This window comes from Aquila chrysaetos, chromosome 2 (genome assembly GCF_900496995.4).
Source record: "Aquila chrysaetos chrysaetos chromosome 2, bAquChr1.4, whole genome shotgun sequence".
Lineage (NCBI taxonomy): Eukaryota > Metazoa > Chordata > Aves > Accipitriformes > Accipitridae > Aquila > Aquila chrysaetos.
The window spans coordinates 61683626-61708612 of NC_044005.1; the positions used below are offsets into that span (position 1 = coordinate 61683626).

The window sequence follows — 24987 nt, forward strand, 5'->3', positions numbered from 1 at the left end:
ATTGGCCGCGGGTGCCGCCGGGGCGAGAGAGGAGGGTAGGCAGGCGGGCCGGCCCGGGCCGGGCCTCCGGGACTGAACGCGGAGGCGAGCGGGGAGCGCCGCGTCCCAGCCCGATCCCGCGGGGCGCCGGCTGCGCGGCTCGGCCCGGCCCGGCCAGGCCATGCTGTCGCGGGGGGCGGCGAGCGGGCGGGCGCTGCGCGGGGCGGGGCGGGCGGGCGGGCAGCCGCCGCCGGTCCGCGGCCTCCGCGCCTCTCCGCGGGCGCGGTGCGCCATGCCCTCCTGGGTCATAGACCGGTACGGCCGCAACGACGTGCTGCGCTTCACCAGGGACATGGTGTTCCCCACCATACACTTCCCGAACGAGGTCATCATTAAGGTTCACGCCGCAAGCCTGAACCCCATCGACCTTAGCATGAGAAGTAAGTGCCGAGCCCGAGCGGCCGGGGCCGGGCCGGCGTGATGGCAGGGGGTGTGCTTGGACTGCGGCTGCCGCATGTCCCCCGGCGACCCGCGTCGCACAGACCTCGCCAGCGGCCCGCCCCGGCAGGCACCGGTCCCGGCAGTGTCGAGAGGGTCCCCCCTCCCCGAGGCAGGGGTTGGCCTGAGCCCTGTGGGAAACCGCCTCTTCGAAACTTATTTTTTTCACGTTCTTGGGGAAGAACGGTACAAAAAGCCATTGCCTTTGTGAAGACGAGAGTGCGCGCGTGTGTGTTGCGGGGGTAAGCTTTTAATCCGAGTGACTGATTGCTGTCCTCCGCGGGCTTGCCGCCCCCCCCAGTCAGCTTCCTTTCGTTAGTAGCGTAACCGAGGTGGGGTTTATTTCGTGGCCTTCTCCCCCGTCCCCGCCGTCTGGGCGGTGGTACTCCCTTGGCCAAGAGACTCTCGGTTCCCCGAGAGGTGCTGGGTTCTCCTGTCTCTTTGAGGTGAGCGGGGCTGAAGGTCAGAGTTGCCGCAAAGTCGGCATGTGCGACCTGATCCAAACCATGTTGTTCCTTCTTCCTGAATTGGCTTCTGGGTACCTGCTGTCGTCTTGCCCAGGAAGTCTGTATCTTTCTTTCACTGACCAGCTCTTTGTATTTGACACATTTTAGTCAGATTTTTTCCTCGGTTTCAAGGTTCAGAACACATGGAGGAAGTTGTGGTAGTAGAAGACCTTATGTTTCATGCTGAGAAGTGATCTTGCCTATCAAATCAGATTCAGTAGCACATGCAGAGATATCTGTAGGAAGCCTGCCTACAGAGCTGTAGTTTGTGTTTTGGGTCTCTAATAAATGAATAAAAAAAAAAAAAATCTTTGTATGTGGTTGTGGGTTTGATTATGGGACATCTGCTGTCTGAGGATTGCTGTTGAATGACCCGCTTGAACTGCTGGGCTGCAACTAGTATTTTGAGTCAGTGTAAAAGTATTTGGAAGAAAATACATTTTCATCCTACTTTTGAGGTGCCTGCTTTTGTGTCTGTTTCTTTTCTTTTCAGTATCAAAACACTTTCTAGCATAATAGGGCACCTAGGCAGACTTGTCCAAACACTCGAAAGGGCATACACGCCCAAATGCAAACTTTTTTTAGGCTGAGCAGAGTTATTAGATGGGTAATTCTGAGAGTTCACAGCATTTAGCTGTTGCTTACTGAATAGAAGCTCAGGTTACTCATCTTAGGAGGTGTGCCTTAATATTTTTAACAGTGATGTTCATGTTGCTTTTTACAGTACTTTATTTGAAAAGACAAATGGAAAGCTTGGAGTTCTTTTGGATTTGTAGCTACGTGATGCTGTTAGAAAATGGAGCGTTTCCAGCGGACTTCTTAGAATTTCTGATATTGTTATCACATACTAAATATTTTTATAATGGAGAGCCATTTCATGGACAAATAAGCCAGAATGAGATTTACTCGTTCTTTCTAAAATCTGTGAAAGTATAAAATAATGAAGATTTTTTGCATGCTTAAGTTATAACAGAAATGAGGCACATTAGGTACAGACAGTGCTTTCTAATTGGAATTGTCCAGTTTATAAATGAAAACTCATTATGGTATGTCATGGTTATTTTCATGTTTTGCAGGTGGTTATGGTGCAACTGCGTTAAATATGAAGCGGGATCCCCTGAAACTCAAAACCATGGAGACTGAATTTCCACTAACACTTGGTCGAGATGTCTCTGGTGTTGTTATGGAATGCGGACTGAGTGTGTCTTATTTCAAACCTGGAGATGAGGTGATACCACCAATCTCTTTTGCTCTAAAATATATAGTTAAAATATACTGTGAGATGTTCAGCTTTTGTTTCCCTCTTAAGAAAAATTTTTTTTTTTATGTTGTTGCACTCTGAATGAGAACTATCTGGCAGTAAATTCCGAGAATGCTTTCTTCCCTACTTTTTTTCTCTGAAAAACATGGTCTTTCGCAGACTTGCTTCTGCACGTTTCCCTTCTGTTTTTTAACTTTTGATCCATTTCAGTGGTAGCAAGAGAGGGATTTATTTATTTATAAGTGCACTCTCAAGATGCTGCTTCATTTTTGACTGAAGATAGAATTCTAACAGAAAGGGATTAGTTGGTCTTTTTTCTTGAATAACTTAGGATAGGAGCTCTTGCACAACCCAAGAACCACTTTGTGATTCCCCATATAGATACTGGTATTGTTTGCTTTCACCTTCACTAGTTGCTTTCACATTTCACCAGTTTTAGTATAGCAAATTCTGATTCCTCCCAGCCCCATCCCCTCCAATCTGGGCTTTCCTGGCATGGAAGTAGTTGGGGTTTTTTGAAAAATTATGTCTTATACACACACAGTATGGTACAATTTACTTACAAAGCTCTGCAGTCCTTCATTTAGTCAGTCTTGTGATTTTTTTGGTGTAAAGAGTAAGCTAAACTGGTTTCTGATAAGCAATAGTGAAGACATTCTGCAAATTGGAAAAAAGATTTCTTCAATGAAGAAAACTTTTCTGCGTAGGTACAGTCATGTGCAAAGTCACAAAAATTGATAGTTGCTTTCTGTTCGGTTTTAGGTGTGGGCAGCAATTCCTCCATGGAAACAGGGCACTCTGTCAGAATTTGTGGTGGCTAGTGGAAACGAGGTAAACTTTCAAAGATGTGGCTAACAGGCAAAACCCCAAAATCGTAAAGACTGGCTTTTTTTTTTTCCTTTGGTGTCTAAGTCACTGTCTATTTCTTGGTGCTTGGATTGATTTAGACTCCAGCTAGTTACGAAGACAGTTGAAAATGTGGAATACACGATCTGCAATTCAGTAAAGCTTGTTTAAATATTTCAGTGTCACATAGGATCTGCTGTGTGACTTAGATATGATTGCTTTTATTTCAGGTGTCTTTTAAGCCAAAGTGCCTCAGTCACACAGAAGCTGCCTCCTTACCATATGTAGGTCTCACAGCCTGGTCTGCAGTTAACCAAGTTGGAGGACTGAACCAAAGTAATTGCAGTGGGAAAAGGTAAGTAAATAGTTCTGGTGCTAAAACTTAGTGTTCCGTTTTTATACTGATGAGCTGCTTCTAAGACATGTCCAACAGTGATGAAGACTGTTACACCATGACATTCACAAAGACCAGCTGGCCGGAAGATGCTAGGTTCGATCAACACAGCTGCTGAGAGAGGCTTCTTTAGAGGGAGGCTCAGGTGAGGACCCTAACTGAAGTGTACCTAGTCACTTGCTGCTCGCTTCCTCTATATAGTGACTATATAGAGGTGGTCCAATGTATATCTGATGTATAGGACTATATAGAGAATTTAAGGATGGTATCTCTAGGAATTTATAGGGACTTTGCCTTTCTGCCTGCTAGGACAGCTATCCAAATGTAACATCCTCTTTCTGAGTTACTTTGGCAACTCACAGAAGGCCTTCTCAGCCACAGAGGTGTGGTTCACGCAGTTCCCGCATGCGTGGGCCATTTGGAACAGACTGGTTTTCCAGCTTTTTAGAAAAAAATGAGCAGGTGGCTGGGTGTCGTTTGACCTGTAGGCCAGAACTTTGATGAGGTCAGGAATGCAGAAGAGAAGAGGAAAACGTGCAAGACGAGCAGCCAAATCAAAGAGAAAAATTGGCTTTGTTTATCAACCTGTTAATCTGACAATGGCAGATGGAGGACAGAAGAGAAAAAATGCATTGAAAGATTGGAGCAGATACCATTTTTCTCCTGATAATTGAAATTTGCTGTTACTTTGGCCTTTGGATGTTTGTGTAAATAGATAGCAAAATGTTCAGAATGGAAAGAAGGACAAAAGTAAAAATACTGGAATTGAAAAATAATCATTAAAATTACTATGCTGCACCAAAAATTTAGGTCATAAAGTAATTATTGGGCAGTAGGAGTCTAGATGCCTGACCTCCTCTTATCTTGGGTGTTACTGTTGTAATGCAACACATTGCAAAAGACACTAGATGTATTGAAATTCTTCACCCACATCTTTAGAAGATAATTGAGTGAGTGTTTGTTCATATGTCATGGTAAATTTCATCATGAAAATATAAAGTAATTGCTTGTTCTAAAGATAATGTTTTGAGAAAATGAAATTGCAAAATTTAAAGCAATTTCAAAGAGATGTCATTGAAATTAACTTCTAGCTAGCGGTAAAATTCTAGACATGTTGCCTTCCTTTTTATTTTTCAGTATTTAGACTTTTTTTATTATCTTAACTTTCACATGTAAGTAGAATTAACCTAAAAATATGTTGATAGGCTAGCCTTGTTTAAAGTATCTTTCCAATCTTCAGGTAAGTGTTTAGATTGTTAAAAGTGAAATTCAAACTGCATTTATATCATGTCTTTACATTTAACATTTACTTTTATGTTCCAAATATTTAATTACTCTGTCAGCAAAAAACATTTTAATGTACTTATAAAGTCATTATGTTTCCCAGCTAGAAATTTTGAACTGTAAAAACAGCAGAGAATGACTTACGTGATGGTAGATTTTTTCCCCTGAGAAATTTCTTGTAGGAAAATACATAAATGGCATTGAAGGGGCTGTGTGAAAGTATATTCCATGAACTTTACGTTACTCTCTCAAGGCAATAATTTCAAAAACAAGAATTTACATAATGTTTCTTAATTTCTTGAAATAATTTAATATGTTTGGTAAGAAGTTGCCTACATATGTGATTTTATGTTGGTGTTTTTTTCTCCTGTAGGTGTCTGTAAATAGCTATGTAGAAGGGTGTATATATACCCAAGAGTGTGTCTTATTTTGAAAGAGCAGCTGTATTGCTTCATGAAACCTACTTCACTGATACTTTATTGCAGTGTTAAGACATCTTAGAAACAGCGAGATTTTTCTATTGGTGTGTATTGTTTTCTTTGCCTCTTTAAGGTGGAAGGGTGGGCTAACCAGAAATACTCGCTAACAGTCCAACATCTGACCGTATGTTGATCTGACAGGAGTATCTGCTGCATCTGCACACACTTTCACAAATTTTGTTTTTACAAGTTACCTAAAGTGTGCTCACATTGTTCATGATGTCTCCTGCTTCACTATAACTCCAGTCGTTTCTCCATAATTTTTATCCTATACCACCATAATTTATGTCAATATTCTTGCACAAGCTAAAAGTGAACATTCTTGTTATCCAGAATGTTCAGAATGACTCTGTTGTTTTGGAGTTCTCTGTGGATAAAACCTGGAGAGCTGCTTATATGTGCCAGTGTCCAGTTTTAGTAGAAAGGGGATATGCTTGTTCAACAATAGCTGTTAATTATCTTGCTTGCTGTATTCACAAAAAGCATGATAAAAACAAACCTGACAATTTGAGAAGTTCTTGAAAACGTTTATGTTAATATTAAGTAAAGGTCTTTTATGTAAATACAGAGTCAATATTTTATATGTTTCAGTATGCTGGGGAGAGATGCCGGATTCTGTTACTGTAAGCTATTAAACATACACTCCTGGTTTATATTGTTACAATGAAAATTTGAATAATATAATACCCCAAGAAAATATTTTTTTTCAAAGTCTGTGTGTTACTTCATCATTTTATCTGTTAAGAAGTACAAAGTGAGTGTAGGTTGTAAAACTTCTTGATAGGGTAAAAGCTTCTTGATACAGGAATAGATCTCTTAGGGATATCTTCTTGGCATAATCAAATGGAATTTAATTTTATATATATAAAAATGATATATTTATTCAGTAACTATAATATTTTTTATTTGGCATGCAGGTGAGTCACTGAAAATTGCTAGTTGTTTATAATCTGGAGAAAATGTTAGTCCTTGATCTGTACACCCACTCCCCACCCCCTGTGTCTTTTGCAGGGGGGGACACAGCTGAAACAGGTCCTGGCTCCCTGATGCTAGTTTCTGACCACACCATAGTTCCAGCAGGGCCCAGGGAGAAGGGTAAACTCCCAAATCCCACGGTATGCTCATCTGGAGAGATCTGCTGACTCTCTGATCATTTGAACCGCTAGAGCCTCATGTGGGGCTTGGTGAATGCTGGCTTGAATTATGTGCCTTTGTCAGAAGGGAGCAAAGCCTGGGGTATGAACGTTTGTTTTGTTCTTTTGAGAGAATTGGGTTCTCTTGGATCTCTCTTCAGGCCAAATGATTTGTTAGTTTGTTCCCTCATGCACGTGCTTGTATGTTAGTTTACTCCTGAGCTCACCTTTGCAGTGAAACGGGTAGTTTCTCTGATATGTCTTCTCCAGGCTGTGTTTTCCTGAGACAATGCAAACAAAACTCTGCCCGCTTTAGCACTTTCCATGATCTGTGGTCCTTCAGTACCATCCTAACAGGTCCTGCGCCTTCAAATGCTTCCCCGCTTCCTTGTGTTCTGCAAAACAACGTGTCTTGCTGTCCTCAGTGCTGTAAAAATGCTCATCTGTTGAGCTGTGGCACATGGATCTCCTGTGCAGACAGTTTGTCTCTGAAGCGAAGAGATTTCTTGAAGTCACAGTGTGTGGAGAGAGTTTTAATAGTTAGAAGGTTTGGTAGAAAATAGCCCACGTAACATAGGAAGAAAACAAATCTGGAAAGTATTTCTACTGAAGGATCTCAAGGGCTTTTATTGAAGGGGAAAATAAAAGTCCTAGCCAAGCACCTCCCCAAAACTGAAAATGTTACTTAAATCCTTGAGCAAAATGTACGTTTCAAAAAGACATCTTTCTCCGAAATTTGTAGTGGAAGAAATGCCCTTTAAGCAAGGAGTAAGATTGGAAAGGCAGTTAGACAAGGTTTTTTTGAAAGGATTTAATTGTGACTGTCCTTTGTAAGGATAAAGATGGGCTTAACCCAGTATCTTGAGTGTAGCATCCCTGAGCCTTTTCAAGTATAATAAAATCTAAATATGAATGTTGCTTCAGGCATCTGTCGTTAGAAGCATGGTTCTGAGGATAAGTACTTTTTGGCAAATTTAAAAGCTGCAGGCATTGTGGTTTCAGATTCTTAATCTGAATTATGCAGCTTGGATCAGTGAAATAAGAGGGAACGGAATCTGATCAGTTACAAAAGAGGAAGCATTTTAAAATGGATACTGTGACCAAAGCCAAGTCTCTTAGGTTACTTCAGAGAATTTTTGTAAACTGAGATTCCAAATTGTATAGTACAATTTTGCACTGTAAAAAGCAATTTCCTTCAACATCCAGCACAGTGAGATGTAAAACAGGAACATCACCAGCTTCTGAAGGTACTGAAATTTTTCTGGCAAACAGAAGTTCTGAGAAACATGATGTTCCCCAATCCGATGCCAAGGCTTCATCTTGGATCTTCCTTTTGTCGTAGAATTAGCAAATGGGTCCAAAGTCCAAGCACTGTTTGTAACTTCATCAGCAAGGCTTTCTTACTAATTCACTTTCTGAAGTTTAGTTATTTAATAAAATATCCAGATGAAATTTTTGAACAGTGATTAGGCTGCTAGCAGTAAGATTCTCACACAACTACACTTGCATTCATTTTTATGAAATTTAGCGTACTGTGTTCAGTTAAAATGAACTCTCATTTGTTAATAATTTGGTAATATACTTTTTCATTTTCTTGCTTGTGTGCCAGTTTCCACAACCTGGCATTTACAGGGTCTTATTGAGATGTACTGAACTAGAAAAATTCTACTGCCTTTTTTTCTAAAGAAAAAGGCAGTTATGTTAATTTAATAGAACTTGAACTAGTTTATGGTGAGGCTACTTAATTCTATTTTTGTCTTTTAGATAAATATTTACATAAATATTTAGATATATAAATAAATAGATGCAATATGGGAACATTATGTTCCATATATTCTGAAGTTCCCAGTCTCCCTAAATAATGTGATACTAAAGTACTTTTTATCTTAGATAACACCAATCTGTGTAAGATGGTGAATCAGATTTTTTTTCTTTAGGAGATACAACAGTGGAGTCAGGGAGACAGAAAGACTTAACCGATTTTGTCCCAAACTAAGCAATTATGTTTGGGAAAGTGAGGACAGGGACAGGGGGTTTGGGTGATAAATGTTACTGCCTGACAGCTCCACTGCCTGGATTTAGCGGAAAGCACATATGAGGAGGTCTCTTTGACTGTGCTGAGATAATGCTCTTGGCACAGGAAGCATGATCAGCAATGTTAAGTCATATTATTGGCTATCTGAAGAGTTAACCATTAAGTAACATTGAATGACAAATACAATCTTTTGCTTAAAATAATTTGGTGTTAGAGATGTATAAGAAGCATTAGAATACATAGTTACTATAGAGTTTATTTAAAGAACTATTTAATATATTTTAATTTTCTCTTACAGAGTATTAATATTAGGAGCTTCAGGAGGAGTTGGTACATTTGCTGTACAGGTAATATAAACCAGCATGCCCAGGATGCATCTTCAAACTATTCAATATGAAAAAAAAAAAAAAAAAAATTAAGGGAATTGAGGGAAGGAATAGTGAAATAGCAAGCTACTGATCAATCTGTCTGATTGATCTGATTGATATTTCCAGAAGTGAAGTATATTCAGATTTATTGCTTTCCATTTGTTACGTTCTATTAGTATAAAGTAGGAAGCAGGGACTTTCAAAGAAAGGAGTTATAAGCGTAGGTAGTGAAAGATGGCATTTCACAGTTTAGGTGCAGGAAATCTCTAACTGGTGTAAGTTGAAATATGTAGCCTGTTTTCATTATCTTTCAGTCAGCTCTGCTCCGTAAATATGAAAAGAACTTGGTGTATGAGTAGAAAACCTGATGGAGAATGTATCATCTACTATAAGTGGTGTAGGTGGTCAAATGATATGAGAGGCACCAGGCTTTTAGGTGCAGTGTATGTAAAGCACAGTGGCTTAGATTAACTTTCCCTCACTGTCTTTGCCCTGCTGCCTTTTGTCTGTCTTCATTCCAGTAGCTCTAAACTTTGGATAGTCATCGTGCTCTGTTATTGATCCATTAATTGTGGAACATCCTCTTTTCATGCTCTCACTTAATTGGGGGATTTTGATTCTAATTGGTGTCATCTCATGCTGAAACATCTTTCTCTTGAGAATAGGAAAAAAATACAGAAGTTGGGTGATTGCATTACTGCGTTCCATGTTACTAGACCACAAGCACAGTGGTTTTAAAGAGGCTTACAGGAGAATTTTTAGTGGTATGCTATTTGCCTGATCCATTATAAAGCAGGTGGCTAAATTAGATCAGTACGAAAGGCTGACTAGCCACTGACTAGTTGCGATTTCTACCTGATTAATCCTGAGTAAACTATATTCATTAATCCAGAATAAATGTAAAAAAGATTACTGTGAATGAAAAATGAGATTACAAAAGAGATAAATAACTAGCAAAAATCCTTTACTTTGCTATAGCTTTTGGAGTAGAAGACAACCTGCCATTCTCTCTGTGGTAAATCAGAGATGACTTCCTTCTTTTTCTTGTTATTCATATTTAAGCTATTTACAGTGAGATAGATATATGAAATACTTAATGAGCAGGTAGGAATATAAAATATTTTAATTTTAAAAATTTAAAAATATTTAATGGTTGATCTGGTGACAGTTTTGTAGATTGGTAACTTGGACAATACCTCTTGGTATACATTTAACTGGCAGATGCAGATGGCAAACTGAGTATTTTATTTGAAGCCTTATTTATCCTGAGACCTGGCATCTGTAAGTGGCGTTAAAAAAACATCCTTCCTCCACACCAACTCTTCCCTCCCCAAAACCTCCTTAAATGTTGATAAATTCTAACCACTGTTTGTCTGTGGGATGTGTGACAAGGTATTCTGGGTTGGAACACAGTGCCCCCACTCCCTGCTAAAGGTGCTCATTTATTATATAAATATAATGAGACTCTGTTAAATTTTAAACTTTGGACTTCTTTTTTTTTATAAACTTGTTTTTAGCTATTGAAGGCCTGGGGTGCTGACGTGACAGCAGTTTGTTCTCATGATGCCAGCACACTGATGAAAAAGCTTGGAGCGGATGATGTGATTGATTACAGATCTGGAAATCTGGAAGAGCAACTTAAAACATTACCCTTGTACGTTTTTGTGTTGCTTAATACTGAGATGAAGGAGTTGATGGTCAGACCTTCTGCCTTTTGATTGCTTGACTCCAGTCTATCAGAACTCTCTCTTTTTGTTTTTGTTTTTTTTTCCCCCCCATTTCTAAAGCATTACTTTGTAAAGCAAATTTATTTTTGAATGCAGTTTGCCAAGTGAGTATCCCAAGCACAGATTTCATTGTAAGACTAAGCCAGTTAATTGGGCTTGTGGAGGCAAGCTCGCTTTCACATGCTTCTCTTCAATGACTGTGATTTGAACAGTTTTGTCAGCTTCCATCCAAGGATCTTGGAGCATTTACAAAGCATGAATAAATTAAAATAAGTCTCAGAAATCCTTTGTGGGGTTAGTAAATAGTAAAATTGATCTTCTAGAGGGAAGGACTATGTCATGAAGCAGTTAAGTGACTTGCCTGAAGGTCTTCAGCCACTGTGCAACTCAACTGGGAGTAAATTTCTCTTCTCTAATGTTGGGTACAGCTTCCTCTGATAAACAATCACACTTATCTTGTCACAGCAGTTATGTTTAAACTAGCATGGGGGTTTTCTCTAGATCTGAAGTCCCTTTTGTTTTTGTAGTCTTTCCAACTGTTTAAACTTAGTCTGCTGTGACTTGTATTTGATCATGATATTTACACTGCTCTTTTTAACTAGATTGAGTTAACTTTATGGGAAGGGAAATAGAAGCCATTCAGTCTACGAAAGAATCTTACTGATAACTGTGCTAAGAAGGCATGTGCCCTTTAACTATGGTGTGATTGTCAGCAGGCCTGAGGTCAACTGTGAGGGTACTGGCACTGTCTGTATGGGCAGGACATACAGCAGCTAACTTCACAGTTTGCAAGCAGTGCTAAATTTGCCTTTGTGCAATTCAGCATCTTAAATGCTAAACACCCATTCTAGCAAGTGACCCTTTTTAGGAGATACCAACAGCACTGTCCTAGGGTGCAGTTTTACGGTACAGCTAAGCTGATCAGTCAGGTACACTGAGAGGGATATTCCTACTTCCCTTCCCTTTTCAGTTATACTCACTTAGACCCCATAGTGAGCTAGTTTTTCCTGGAGCATTAGTTTTCATAATTTTAATTTCTCTTGTTGGCAGCTCACTGTTAGATCGACTGAGCTTTAACATGAAATCACATCCTTGGAAGACAGGCAGGAAAACTGTCTTTCCAGAGATAAGAACTTTTCTATTTAATTTGCATAAAGTATTTTTCCTCTTATTTGTAGGTTATTTAGATTAGATGTATGTGTATATACGTATCTGTTGCAATCTGGAGAATGCTGGAAATTTACTGATGAAAATGAGAATGAGCTGTGCATCTAACAGAATAGGTGGATAGCTCCCTGTTGCCCTGTTCAGCCTTTACAGGCTGACATGCTGGGATAATGAGAAGGAATGCTGAAACTGTGGCTTGTTGCCAGAGGCTGCATATACCCATTCCATGGGGGGAAGGTTTTAGACCCTTTGCATTGTTAGGTTCTACGTCAAATAGGTAGATGCGAAGAAAAGAGCTGTCAGTAGAGGTAAAATGGCCCCAAAACAAATAAGGAGGTCGAAAAAGACTTTTAGAAGTAAAGCTGAGAATTGGCTCACGGAAAAGATGTGAAGAGATAAGGGTTAGCAGAATAATTTGTTTACGTATAATTTGTTTATGTAACTTTGGCCACTGGAACTGACTTTCACGTGAGTACAGCATGTACAGGAGATGTTCCTAGTCAGGGTGTGAGTCCAGACTAGTTTTTACATGCACATACCATATTTTTCAATGCTAGGACCAGACCTACTGGAACACCAGTAGTCTCAGTGGGAAGGCTGAAGAGATAGAGCTCTAGAAGGCTTTAAGCAAGTTGAGAATGTAGTTGTGCATCTAAGAGTCTGCTTTTTGGAGTTTAAGTGCAGTTTAAGTTACCTAAATAGCCTGTGTCTGCTGTGCAGTGAATGGGCAATAACCTGTAAACTTAACTCCCATTGTACAGTAAAGCTGGGATTTAGCTGAAGTCTTGGGGACTTTCTTGCCACTGTCTTGCAGGCAGATTATTTTATTGCATTGTAGTGACATGTAAAAATGGAAACTATAGCCAATTTCTGATATGAATTAGCTTAATTATGATGAAAGTATTTTTCCCATGTTGTGATTTTAAACCTGTTCTTTGCATGTCTGCAGATTTGATTTCATCCTAGATAATGTTGGTGGATCCACTGAGAAGTGGGCTCTAGATCTCCTGAAGAAATGGTCAGGAGCAACGTATGTTACCTTAGTGACACCTTTCCTGATCAATATGGACAAACTTGGAGTGGCTGATGGCATGTTACAAACAGGAGTCACCGTTGGTTCCAAAACTGTAAAGGTATTTGACAAAATCCTATATACTTTAATGTTATGTAGTACTCTAGTGGCTTCCTTTGTGGCTTGGATACTAGTCATGTGGCTCATCTAGAGGCATCTGTTGTATTTTCCTCTTACATCATTAAGTATACTTCACATGCATTTTTATTCTTTCCTTCTTTCTTGCACTTGAAAAAAAAATATGTTGGGGTGGTGCTGATTGGTGTATGTGGTAGTTAGGGGTGCTTTGAAGTTTTGATTCCTTATTGTGCTTTTCATTGTGGCCTTTTCCATGTGGCCTCCCTAGTGAGTCCTGCTGACAGCTAGTGTTTCATAGTAAACAGAGCAAATCCCGGCCTCATTGAAGTGAGAGTAATTTTGCTACTTGCTTTAGGCTGGTCAGGCTTTCTCTCAAAACATTGTTCCATGACTGATTCTCTTCATCCTATTCCAGCACCAGAGAGTAATAAAAGTGGTTGAGGGTGGCTAGAAAGTCTTTCATCTCTTTCATGTTCATGTGTCTGGATGGTGATACTGATTTTTCTAGCTTTCTTAAGTGGATCTTAAAACATTCTGCCAGTAGCCCCATCAGTGAGGCTTTTTAGAACTTTTCTCTTTCTTCTCTCGACATGTGTACTTGCTCTCCAAATGAATGCTTTTCAAGCAGTTGCTATGGTATTCCTGTGATGGCACGGTTGAATGAGATTCTAAGTCCTGCATCAGTACTTTCAAAGGAAAGCTCAAAAACAAAATGAAAAGGCTGGGAAGAAATAATGTAATATTAGTTCTCAGTTCATGTTTCCATGATGAGGAACATTGTATGCCATGTATTAAAAATTGTCTCTCTCTGGCAGATGATGGCTCTTACTCCTGTAATGACTTACTCAGAGGAGGTGCTCTTGACTTGTGCTTGTGAGATCTTCCCAAAACGCTTTTTGTGTGAGCTGCCATCTGTCATTGGACGGTGATGACTTTGGCAGATGTGATGGTGGAAAATTTAATCACTGACACTAAGGTGGAAGTTTCTAAATGTCACATTGCTGAGTTTATTTCACCCCCATACAGCACCATTTCTCTCTTATGTAACAAATAATGCTGTTTCTAGCTGCAGAGACAAGGTGGTTGTTTTTCTCAACTAGCTGACTTGTGCAATTGGACACAAAATTCACCCTGATCCTATTGTGGTAATACAACGTCCTCGTCTGTACATTTAATCCACATGCTTAGGTGACTTTTTTTCAGACACTAGCATATAATTTCCATGTCTTTTCCTTAAGTTACTTCTTTAGTGCTTCTGTCATTAATTTTAGTTCCCGGTTTCAGTTTCCTCTCATGACTTTTTAATATATTTGTGATCTTTCTTGCAGCATCTCTTTAAAGGAGTCCATTATCGGTGGGCATTTTTTATGCCAAGTGGCCCAAGTTTGGATGAAATAGCAGAACTAGTTGATTCTGGAAAGGTACGTCAGTAATGGTTATTTGGGTATTTGTGCTGAAAAAGGTACTGCTTTGACTCAAAAATGCTGTAGTTTACAATTAGGGAATAAAATGTTATGAGAGTAACAGTGAGGAAACCTAGTTAAGAATTGACTTGCTCCAGTTTCTAACTTCTGCCTTTTGCATGGAATTTAGGAGTTCATAATCCTTAAGACTGTTCTGCCTTCTCCCTCTCCACCCTACCTGTTTTTAAAAACACAAAGCTTACTAAGTTATGAGGAAAGAATGTCCAGTGATTGTTTATTTTTGCCAGTGGGCATCATTTAGCATGAACTCTGGTGTTGAAAATTACATATTTTAAGAGGCCTCATTTGGTTCATTTGGTCAGAATGAACATGACTGTGTGTATCTGCATATGCAAAATTGCTTAGCCTGGATGATCAGGAGTCCTGCCCATAATGTGCACAGAACTAGAATATTCAGGTTATTGCAGGTCATAGATGATCTGCATTGGCAGACTGGTGACAAGAATCTTGTGTTTCATTGTTTCAGTGCTTCAGAGTATAATGTTTGTGCTAATTCAGCTTAGTGACTTGGAATAGCGTGAGCATTCATAAGCTTTTGGGGAATCTCTTAGTGGACTTGGAGGAAAGGCATGAAGTGGCAGATAGACTACTGCTTTTCTGATCTTTTCAGGTTTATGAGCTTGTTACAAAATGTGTGTTGAGAGTGAGTAGTTGATTGCCTGTTTATTGGACTGTGTGGTGCTGTAGGTTCTGGCAATGTCCTCTTTTGGATAATTTCATGTTGCCAAAATTCCCACAGTAGAGAATATGGACAACTGCTGTTAATCTTTCTATGTGGTACCTCAGAAGAGGAAGCAGAGTCTGCCATGACTGCTGGCAATTCCAGTATGTGAACTGTCAGACCATCTTGTCTCAGAACATTTTGACCATGTGGTCAAAATTTGTGCATATTAGTAAAGTTTAGATCTCAAACTTTGAGTGTTGATCTCCTTTTTTGCTACGCATTATGTTCCGGAGTTTGGAGAAGAGTAAATAAATTGCTGTTGTACTTAAGGTCTGATTACTTCTATTCACCACTTCAGTGCTGCTGATCAGAATAAAAATCTTCCTGAATTCAGCCACTTCTATTCCTGTGTTATGACCAGTGTGCTGCTGACACAGCCAGTGGAAAGTCTGTGTTTCCTAGAAAGTTACCTACTCATAAACAGAGGGTGCAGCAGCAAATAAGCTGTGGTGAAGTGTGTTCCTGGCTACAGCTTTGCACCACCCTGCTTTGCATTATGTCCAGTGCTGTAGGCGTTATCCCATGGTCAAGAAAGAAACCCTAGAAGATGCTTCTCATCCTGTGATTGCATCCAATCACACTACTAAATTATAATTGTCTAAGAAACAGAAATGCCCTTGTCTTTGTTCTTACCATTTGTCCTGATCCTTGGCCAGTCACAACTTGTTTTGTGCTCTGCTCCTACCTTGTATGCAAAACAAATGCAGAATATGCCCATGAAAGCCTCTTGGGAAACACCTGTTTATGCAACAGAGATGAGGCTTAATCGGTGTTCTCTGCCTAATAATCTGGACAGGTGAATTGTAATGCCATTTAAAATGTACACCGTACATATATGAATGCCTTGATGTACTTTTTGTTGTAAGATGATCATGAGGACAAAGATGTTTGCTTGGTCTTTTATTCTCTGTGCAAAAACAGGTCATAATGTCAGACTGTTTATCTGCATAGTCATTATTCTAGCAGCATTTTACTCTATTTTGTAAAATGTTGTAAACACCTGTGCTATCATCAGTATTTTATAAGACCCAGATGTGTTCCATTTAGACATGTTAATAAGACTATGACCTTTATTGTCTAGACACAAGAGTTCTCTTAAATGGGCAGATCATCCATTCAGAAGAGTAGGTATTTAAAAAAAAAGGCAGTAAAGAATTACTGGAGGAAGTCTACCATAATTTCCTATAACTAAGTGAAAAGAAATGTTTATGTTTGAATAGGAGAGAATAAATGAGAATTAAAAAAAACACCACAAAGCAATAAAAGTGTAGCAAGAAGACTTGGGGAAGCCAGCAAAGTGAGCTCATGTAGTTGAACTTCTTAGTTCTGAGTGAATACAGTTTTGAGTAATGCAGATTTAGTTATTTTGAAATTTCAGTGAATCCTCTTTTCTGTTACAGACATCTTAATTTTGAGATTGTATGAAGTGTGAATAGGAGAGCAATTGGAGAGCTCCTGAAAATGAGAGGCTTTTTTCAGGAAAGTATATATCATGAGGTGGGATTTAAATGAAGGAAATTAAAAAGAGCTGATGGTTTAAAGGGATGATGTTACAGTAAGTGAAGCTTTGAAGAGCATACCCCTGAAGGAGTTACAGATCATATTGATTTGTCAGTGTTTTTTCCTTTAGTCCTTTTGCACCAACACAGATTTCTAGTTCTGATGAGTTCATCATCTTCCTCTGCGAAAGCAAAAGGATTTTCAATCCTTTAGTGAGTGAAGAATAAGCAAAAAAGGCATTTTGTGTAAAGATACTTGTTTTTCACACAGATGATCTTTGCTGCAAGGAATAGAAATTTGCAGAACATCAGCTATGAGGAGGGGTTCTTTCAACAGTCTTTTATAATGGGGAGGAGAAGGAGAGGATTTGATGAGCTGGTAGTGCAAGGAAGGAGAATAATTTTCCTTTTGTAATTTACCTGCACGGCAGCTCACTTCTGGGGATTGTAAAACCAGTTTCAGTTTATGAGCTGTTTTCTCTGCCTTGCAGCCACACATCTTGCAAAGAGGCTATTGTGAGACTGAGGGGCTGGGAGGCTGCTGCAACAGTAGTGGGCATGGAGGAAAAACAATTATTTCCTTGCCAAACTTTAGAGATACTGGCTACTTTCTAAACTGCTCGGAAGTCCCTGTTGTGGGTTGAACTCTGCTAGTTAATTACAAGCCAGTATGGACTGGCTTAACGTGGGCTCCACCAAATGAGTTGATGAAGCGTATGTCAGAAGCTGGGGATCTCTTTCCATGGCAGAATGTTCCTGGTGAATTACAAGGTTCTCATCTAAAGAGAACTGAAATCAATAGAGCCTTTAGTTCAGGACACAGATCTGCTGGCACACGGTTCACTGAAGCATCGTCACGAAAAGCTTGTTAGGAATTAGTTTGATGTATTTGTGGTCAGTGTTGCACATTTAACATTGACAGTCTTGGTTTTTGCTGCTTGCTTAACTTTTCCCTCTTTTTCTAAGGATGTGCCATTTAGTCCTTGGTGAAAATATATAACTACATAAGCTTATAGAAAGCCTCTAACTTATAATTGAGCACTTTGCCTTTTATAAAGCCTGATGGAGGAAGGCAGGCTCAAAAGACTCCTTAGTGTCGTATGGGGGAGCACTAAGTATGTTGTATGTTCCTGCTGGACCATGATAGGATGTGGGTTAACGTGCAGCCCTACAGAAATTTGAAATTTTCATTTTAATTTTAATGCAGTGCCATTTAACTGCAGTGCAGGGGTGTGTGTGCAGTATTTCTGGTGACTTAATACTCTTTCCTTCAGAGCAGAGTTGCATCAGATGGGCTGATGGGTGAAAGTTGATTTTGCAGAAGGAAGGCTAAAGGACAAGTAGAGTCTCCAATCATGAAATGAATAGATCATTCTCTGTGTTGTTTGCTTTCTAGATAAATGTTACAGCACAGGCACACATAAGAAAAAGCAACTGCATGCCTATATTAATGTAATTTGTGTGTAGTGTTGGTTATACATTTTGCTGAAGACACTAGATGCTTTGGACTTAGCACTGGCTGTTGCGGTTTGGAGGACAGGATGCTGACTGTTCTTTGGCCCTGCTGCTGTCTTCCTGAGCAATGCTGTACAAATCACCTAGCCTTTTGCTACCATAATTTCTCTAACTACTAATGAGGGCTAATGCCCTTTATCCACCTTTGGTGATTTGCTCTAAGATACCCTGTTAATAAGTGGAATTCAGTTGTTTTGTATTGCTAGTCTTTGCTATCCAGGAAGTAAATAACACAAATGGATGTGGTCATCCACTTTGATGTTACTTGGGTTTTGAGTTGTTTGGATGGCCATGATTTAAGATGGCTTACATTCCTCCTGCTAGCATTACATAGGTTATCACAGCTTCTTGACTCTATCATAACAGTGTGTATTGATTTGCTTCTAATTCATCTTGTTACAGTTCTGCAAGTAACTTTTTCCCCTGGCCCTTATTGCACAATTGTTGCAGACTTCTCTCATCTATATGAATACCAAACAGCTAACGTAGCATATGGAGTTCTTGAACGTTCTCCAAATCTGGCATCTCTAGATGTGGCCTTCTCTGCAGTAATTCCAGTCTTTGTTTTTATGGCTGTGCTAAGGTATCTTAAGGTCCCTGAGGTTACTTGCCCTTGGGTGGTGCCTGCTTGACGGTCTCCATCTGAAAAAGGACACTAGGGTAGCGATTCTCTACTTAAATGTCTAAATTGACTAGAGATCAGTTCTTCTCCCCACTCTCTTTAGTCACTCACACTCGTTCCGATGACCATCTTTCTCCATGCTAAATTGCAAAGCTTGCAATTTTATTTATTTTTTTTAAATGTTGTGTTTTCTTATTGCAGTGCTTGTGCTTGCCAGGTTGGTTTGCTAGAGCCCAGAGGCGTTGATCAAGGAGAGGTTGCCAAAAGCTCTGTTCAGTCCTTCCTGTTCCAAAATGAACCTCCATCTGCATTTTGTCATGGCCACGAAAAAACCCAGTGATTTTTATTAAAACACATCTGCTCTTCCTCTTCCAGGACATGGTAGCTTGCTTATGCTCTTTATGAAAGTGCTGTGTAATTACATCATAAAGTGTCTGTGAAGAAGCCTAATGGAAGTTTTGCATACTGTGGAGAGATAGGGTTTGAATATGTAAATTCACATAAACCACAATAAGGTCTGGAAAAATTTCATCATATACCAGGTATTTAATCAAATGTGTTGCCTCAGCCTGATGTAATTGCATATTCTGTAGAAAGGCAGTCTAGTGTTCTGAGCTCTAGTCCCCTAGTGTAGGAGGGAATTATGTCCAGCACAGCAGTGAAATGTGGGGTCAACAAGACAGCTCTTGTCTGTTGTGAGTTTAATTTGCTGAGACCTGCGGAGATGCAGGTCACGCAGGACTATTCTTCTAATATATATAAAATATGTATAATATGCTTTCATATATAAATATATATATACTCATATATATATATATATCTGTTCTAAAGTTTGTCCTGTCTTAATTATACGGTAGCGTTGCCCCAGGTTGCTTTAATTACCAGCATAAATATCAGGACAGCTACCATGAACGTTACTGCTAGGGGATTCTAGAAAAGAGAGTTGCTCTTTCCTTTAGTTAATAGTTTTTCAGCATGGTTCAGTAGGTAACTAAACCCAGGATCGTCCTCGTTTCTACTGATTTAAGCTTTGGCTAGGCTGGCATACACTACAATTCTGGGCTTGTTCCAGTTTTTCTGCTCTTCATTGTGTTCTGTAGAAGCTGTTCTGCCAGGGCCAATTAATGAACTAGAGGTTTTTTAAGCCTCTTCTACACTTGGAACCATACCCTGATAGCCTGCTTAACTGGGATTTAATTTCTAGCATTTTAATAATTGTAGATGATACTTGAGTTCCTGTGGGCTGGTGTTAGAGGCTTGATATGAAAGAATGTACCTTGGCTTGAAAAACAAACAAAACCTGGGAATACAATTGTTGGTAAGGTGACTGTGGGAGTAGACCCCAGGACACATGCCTTCTATTCCCATCTCTTAACCACTGCAACCACCATTCTTTTTATGGGTGTATGAGACTGGATCGTTGGATCATTTTTACTTCTGTTAGGCATTTGGGACAGAAATATCAGGTACCTGATGTCCTTTAACGTGCTCTTGGATGAAAGTGCATATTCTCTGAAATACAAGTTAACCAAAACCATAGTACTGCATAGCTGCAAAGCTACCCATACAATGTGTGACCAGAGCCAGCTGTTTCAGAAAGTAAGAACTTTAATCTTTGTCTTCAGTGAGGGTTGACCCTAGAACCCGATGTTAGCAAGCAGTATGAAGCTCAGCATACATTGCTGCATGCCATTTTAAGGGGAAGGGAGGATGAAGAAAGGGGTGGGATTAAGACCTAAAGAACATGGAAGTTGAGTACAGCAGAGAGGAATGTTCAGCTAAAGGGAAGAAGTGACAGAAACAGCAGTGTCCCAAACCAGCATTTTTTCCGTGAGATGACAATAAAGTACCGAATGGATAACGAAATGTTTAGTTACAGGACAGGGACCGTTCTTTGTAATGATTCTTGTTGACATTGAAGGGAGACTCACTGAAGGCCAAAGGGGAGTATTCAAGCCTTGCATTTGTGCATTTGTGCCCCTGTACCGCATTTGGGCATGGCAGTAATTTCTCGAGGAAGACAGCCTTTATCTTCTAACTCAGCTAGCCAAAATGGCGAGCAGGTCTTTTCCATTACAGCAAGCCCATGTGAGGATTTTGATGCCTGGTGGAGCACATCACAGCTCCTGCTCCGTGCACGCCCACGTGTCTTTTCCGAAGCGTGTACACAAGTCATGAGAGACTCGTGGCTACTGACCAAGGCGTCAGTCGGGTATGTGCACTGGGAGGTGGGCACTCAGCAAAGCAAGGCTGCCCTGCAGTTCTGACACGGCCATCCTTTACAAACCTGGGGGAGAGCCAATGCACTGTCATTGCCCTTGGAGTGAGGTGACTTTTTTTCTTTTCCGCTTTGAACTAGGCTTGCTCTGAGCGCCTCAGGGGTTCGGTTTGTCTCTGTCTGGAGACTTTCAAGGCTCTAGCTCTCCCTCCAGCGGCAGGAAGCAGCTCCACACTCTCTGGAGTGACTTGTTGCTAATATGAGGGTCAAAACCATCTTCATTCCCTTCATGTTCTCGCTTGTCCTCTCCTGATAAATTCAGACTGTGTCCTTGCTACCACAGAAATGGGGACCTCCGAGGGTGGGCTTGAATTTGCCATTAGCAGGAGCATGTTCCTGCTGACCAGTCAACTCCTGCCAGTGCCTGTTCACTGCCTGCTGCGTTCAGAGCTGGATTGGCTGGGATACCACTTCTGTGCTCTATGTAGGATAGCCTTAATCAGCATCAGCAATTACTCTTTCTATTTTTCCAAACACATGAGTTCATTTCAAGAGACCTGAGATTCATTTCTATAGTATGTACTGCATTGGAGAGAATGAAGAGGAAGAAAATACTTTTCAGGCCCAATCTGTTTTCAGATAAACATTTCAATGCGTGTGTGTGTAATCCTTTCTCTCCCAGACTTTAGTTTAATCCCTTTTCCCTGAACAAATAGGTGTCCTCTGGCAAGGAACTGATGTGTGGCTGTAAATAGGCAGTGTTTTTATTATCCAGTTAATCTCCATTTATTATTACACATTCAACAAACAGCAGACGCTCCCCTACTTGTTTGTCTGTTCACAGGAAGAAATTTTATCTTAGTCAGTGGATTATGGTAAAGGCTGAGTGAATCACTGTGCTGCAACACGGTCAGCCCTTTCAGGGTTATTCAAACAATGGGGCTGACCAGCCAGCCAGATAAAATGTTTAATGCTCTAGATTGTCAAGATCATCAATTTAGTATTCATGTCTCTCTATAGCACTGCCTAAAGCCGGCGTTTAAATGGAGCTAGAGGTTACATCAATGTAGCAGATGGGCTTTGAGTGTGTGGTGGCTGCAATACACACTGTGTTTTGAACTGTGAGGTTGAATTCAGGGTTCTTCTGAATCCCTGTGTCACCAGTTTTCAAACGCGATGCTTTTAACTTTACCTAATAGGCTGAGGACCTAACATACCTCATTCTGTCAGGGTTATAAGCTGCAGCCTACAATAAACGACTGCAGGTAGCAGAACACTGAAGTGTCTTGTACATTTTCTCTCAGTTGCTGCACGTGTCTGAAATTAACTTCTGCCTTTCCCTGGAATCCCTTGTGCTGCTGCACTACTTTCTTCCCTGAATACCTTTCCCCTCCTTGCAGCCTCTTGCACTGCTATGGTCATCTGTGTCCATGCTCCAGCAGGCTGAGTTTCTGTATTATTTTTTTCGTAATGGAAGCACAGCTTTGTATGTAACTGCCATCAATAATAAGTACTTGTGCAAGTGCTGCACTTGTGCTTGGTTTAAGGTTACTGAGTTGGTTTTTCCCAAGCTTCTGCTATGAAAGCAAGGGTTGGTCTTCCTCAAAACAGTCACTACTGATCAGCAGCATGTTCCTCCTACTGATAGTTACAGCAGCTGCAGTTTACTCGGATGCTCAGTTTACCCAAAGCCATTGTCTCATTCAGTGTTTTTGCTGCCCTGGGTCCATGTCCCCGACTTTGCTGATGCCTGAGACGACATTTCCGTTCCGTGCTGGATGCTGACCAAACATGACTTTGTCTTGAACTTGATGGTTCATGCCCCACATTTCTTCCCCAGTTGAGCAGCAGAAAGCACTACATGGTATCTTTGTGGCTCCCCTGCTGTGTGTTACTACTCTCTTTGCTAGAGGTTTGTTTACAGAGATTGTCCTGGCAGAACAAGGGGAAGACCTGCAGCATGGCAAGTTTGAGGCACTTTGTGAATATATTTGCACAGTTGCACTCGTGATTTGGCTGCTAATCCTGACGTTTTTCTTTGGAGGGGGTTCACTCGTTCCTACTTTTCTGCTATGTAAAGTTTCACACTACTGCTAAGTTTGCTTTGACAAAATAAAAAGGATAACCTAGTGACAAGATTAGGAGATACTGTAGTGTAGTAGTTAGATTGATGTCTTGGATTACTGTTATCATAGAAGCAAAAACAGTAGTTATTTTAGTGCAAGGAATGGACTTCAATGTAAGGTACTGGGTATGAATAAAGAGAAAATTAAGAAGTTGAGAAGAGGACCTACATGAGCACGGACAACTATCAGATTGCATTTGTTGTGCTGTTGGGTAGGGTGCTGAGTGGTCAGTTCTGCTTGGAAAATGTGTGCATATGAAAACCTTTCTTTGGTAGTGCTGCACGTTTACCGCCTAACCAATATGTCTGAATACATATCCTTTGCCTTCTGGTAAGAGTAAGCAAGCCTTTTGAAAGTAGGCACTGTTCTGATGCTGGCAAATTGTTTGTGTCCTTAGCTATTGTACTCCTTTTCTATTTAGTGAGATGCATGTCCTACCAGGAGAGGGCAGTTACCAGTTCTGGAGTACTCAACAAGATAGTGTGCGTGCTAGTAGTAGCTGTGAGGAAAAAGCCTGAAGGTATTTTTTTCATTGACACAAATAACAAAGATCTTTGTCTAGCACAGTAAATAGGGCGTTTGGCTCTTTGTTACTTCAAATCTTCATTACTGCAAGAGCTACCTGCAGACTCCTCTACTGTTAGTTTTCCTCTGATAAGAGGATTAGGATCACTTCATCAATGCAAGAACATTTTGCTGGTGTTAGGGGATCCAAGGTAAGAGACCAACCTCAGGGTAGGGAGGATCTTTGGGAAGAGGCGTGTGAGGTACTTTTGTACACAGATCTTATTTTGGCCTTTGGAAGGCTGACTCAGAACTCAATTATAGAAAAAGTCTCTTCCCTTGGACCAGCAGTGACAAGCAATTTCCAGAACCAGCTGGGATTTCTTCTGTCTCTGTCAGTACACTATGCTGTCTAAAGAAAATGCTCATAGGGTCTTCAGGCTCCTTAGTTAATAATGGGGACAGCGAATAGGGTAGTTTCACCTTCATTATTAGAAATGAGTCTGAAACAATCCAGAAGGCTACTCTACAAAATTAATGCCAAAAATAGCAGCCAATGCAAGCTGGGCTTAATGATGTATGCCTGTTGGAATACACAGTGGCTGAGTTTTCAAGTGTATCTAAATGATTCAGCAACAAATGTTTGTGGACTTTTTTTTTTTTGTACTTCATTTGTGGCCAAGTCTTTTAAGGGTACTGAGGCATGTACTGATGCAGATAGGCACTAGATTAATAGGTATCTTTAAAATATCTGACCTTTTGAAAATTCTTGGGTTTAACAAGAAAAAGCAGTAGAGAAATACGAGAAAAAAAATGTTCTTCCTTTTCCTCAGTGTATCATCGTGGACAACAAGAAGTTGAACCACAGTGTCAGCTTTTAAATGTGACTTTATCGTTAGGAGTCCCAGGTGAGGGCTCTAAACTGTGCTAGTGAAGATGTTTCAAAACTTGCGCGAAGAGCAGCAGAAAGCCTTCTTGCATGCATAGGGGTCCCTGAAAAAGTTAAAAGCTAGTGACTACGTTATTTGGCAACTTCTGCCCTCAATACTGTAAAGAAACCTCCCCCCCCTTTCTTCATACAGTTTTGAAGTGTGAAGGTGATACATTATTTTATTTCTAATATAGTGACACTTTTTCTTTATTCTGTAGATTCAACCAGTTATTGATCAAGTCTTCTCTTTTTCTGAAGTTCCAAAGGCCTTTCTGAAATTGGAAGGAGGACATGCACGTGGAAAAACAGTGATCGATGTAATTGGTAAAAAATAAAGCATCTCTAATCATTATTCTGCCCGCAGTCAGTCCTTTACTGGTAAATTACACTTGAATATGAATTGGTATGTAGCAACTGTTTCTTCTTTAAAAGCTCACACAGGATGCATAATATATAAAAAAAAAAGTCTTGTTTTAGAAAAGCCTCTTTGATTCCTTCATACTCTGCCTGTTAATAACTGTTAATACGCAGACAAGA

The 24987-nt window shown here is 40.2% G+C and overlaps 1 protein-coding gene across 2 annotated transcripts; it reads left to right on the forward strand.

The window, feature by feature from the left end:
* The first annotated feature begins 55 nt into the window (after window positions 1-55).
* Window positions 56-24802, forward strand: RTN4IP1 (reticulon 4 interacting protein 1). 2 transcript variants are annotated; one of them, XM_030032026.2, is made up of 9 exons: window positions 56-419; window positions 2060-2211; window positions 3007-3075; window positions 3321-3445; window positions 8714-8762; window positions 10301-10437; window positions 12627-12810; window positions 14156-14248; window positions 24669-24802. In XM_030032026.2, the coding sequence occupies exons 1-9, from the start codon at window positions 161-163 to the stop codon at window positions 24783-24785; spliced, it is 1185 nt and encodes a 394-aa protein (XP_029887886.1). In that variant the 5' UTR covers window positions 56-160; the 3' UTR covers window positions 24786-24802. The 2 variants fall into 2 exon arrangements, with proteins under 2 accessions (XP_029887886.1, XP_029887908.1); XM_030032048.2 differs by lacking the exon at window positions 56-419 and adding an exon at window positions 659-719.
* Window positions 24803-24987: the final 185 nt, after the last annotated feature.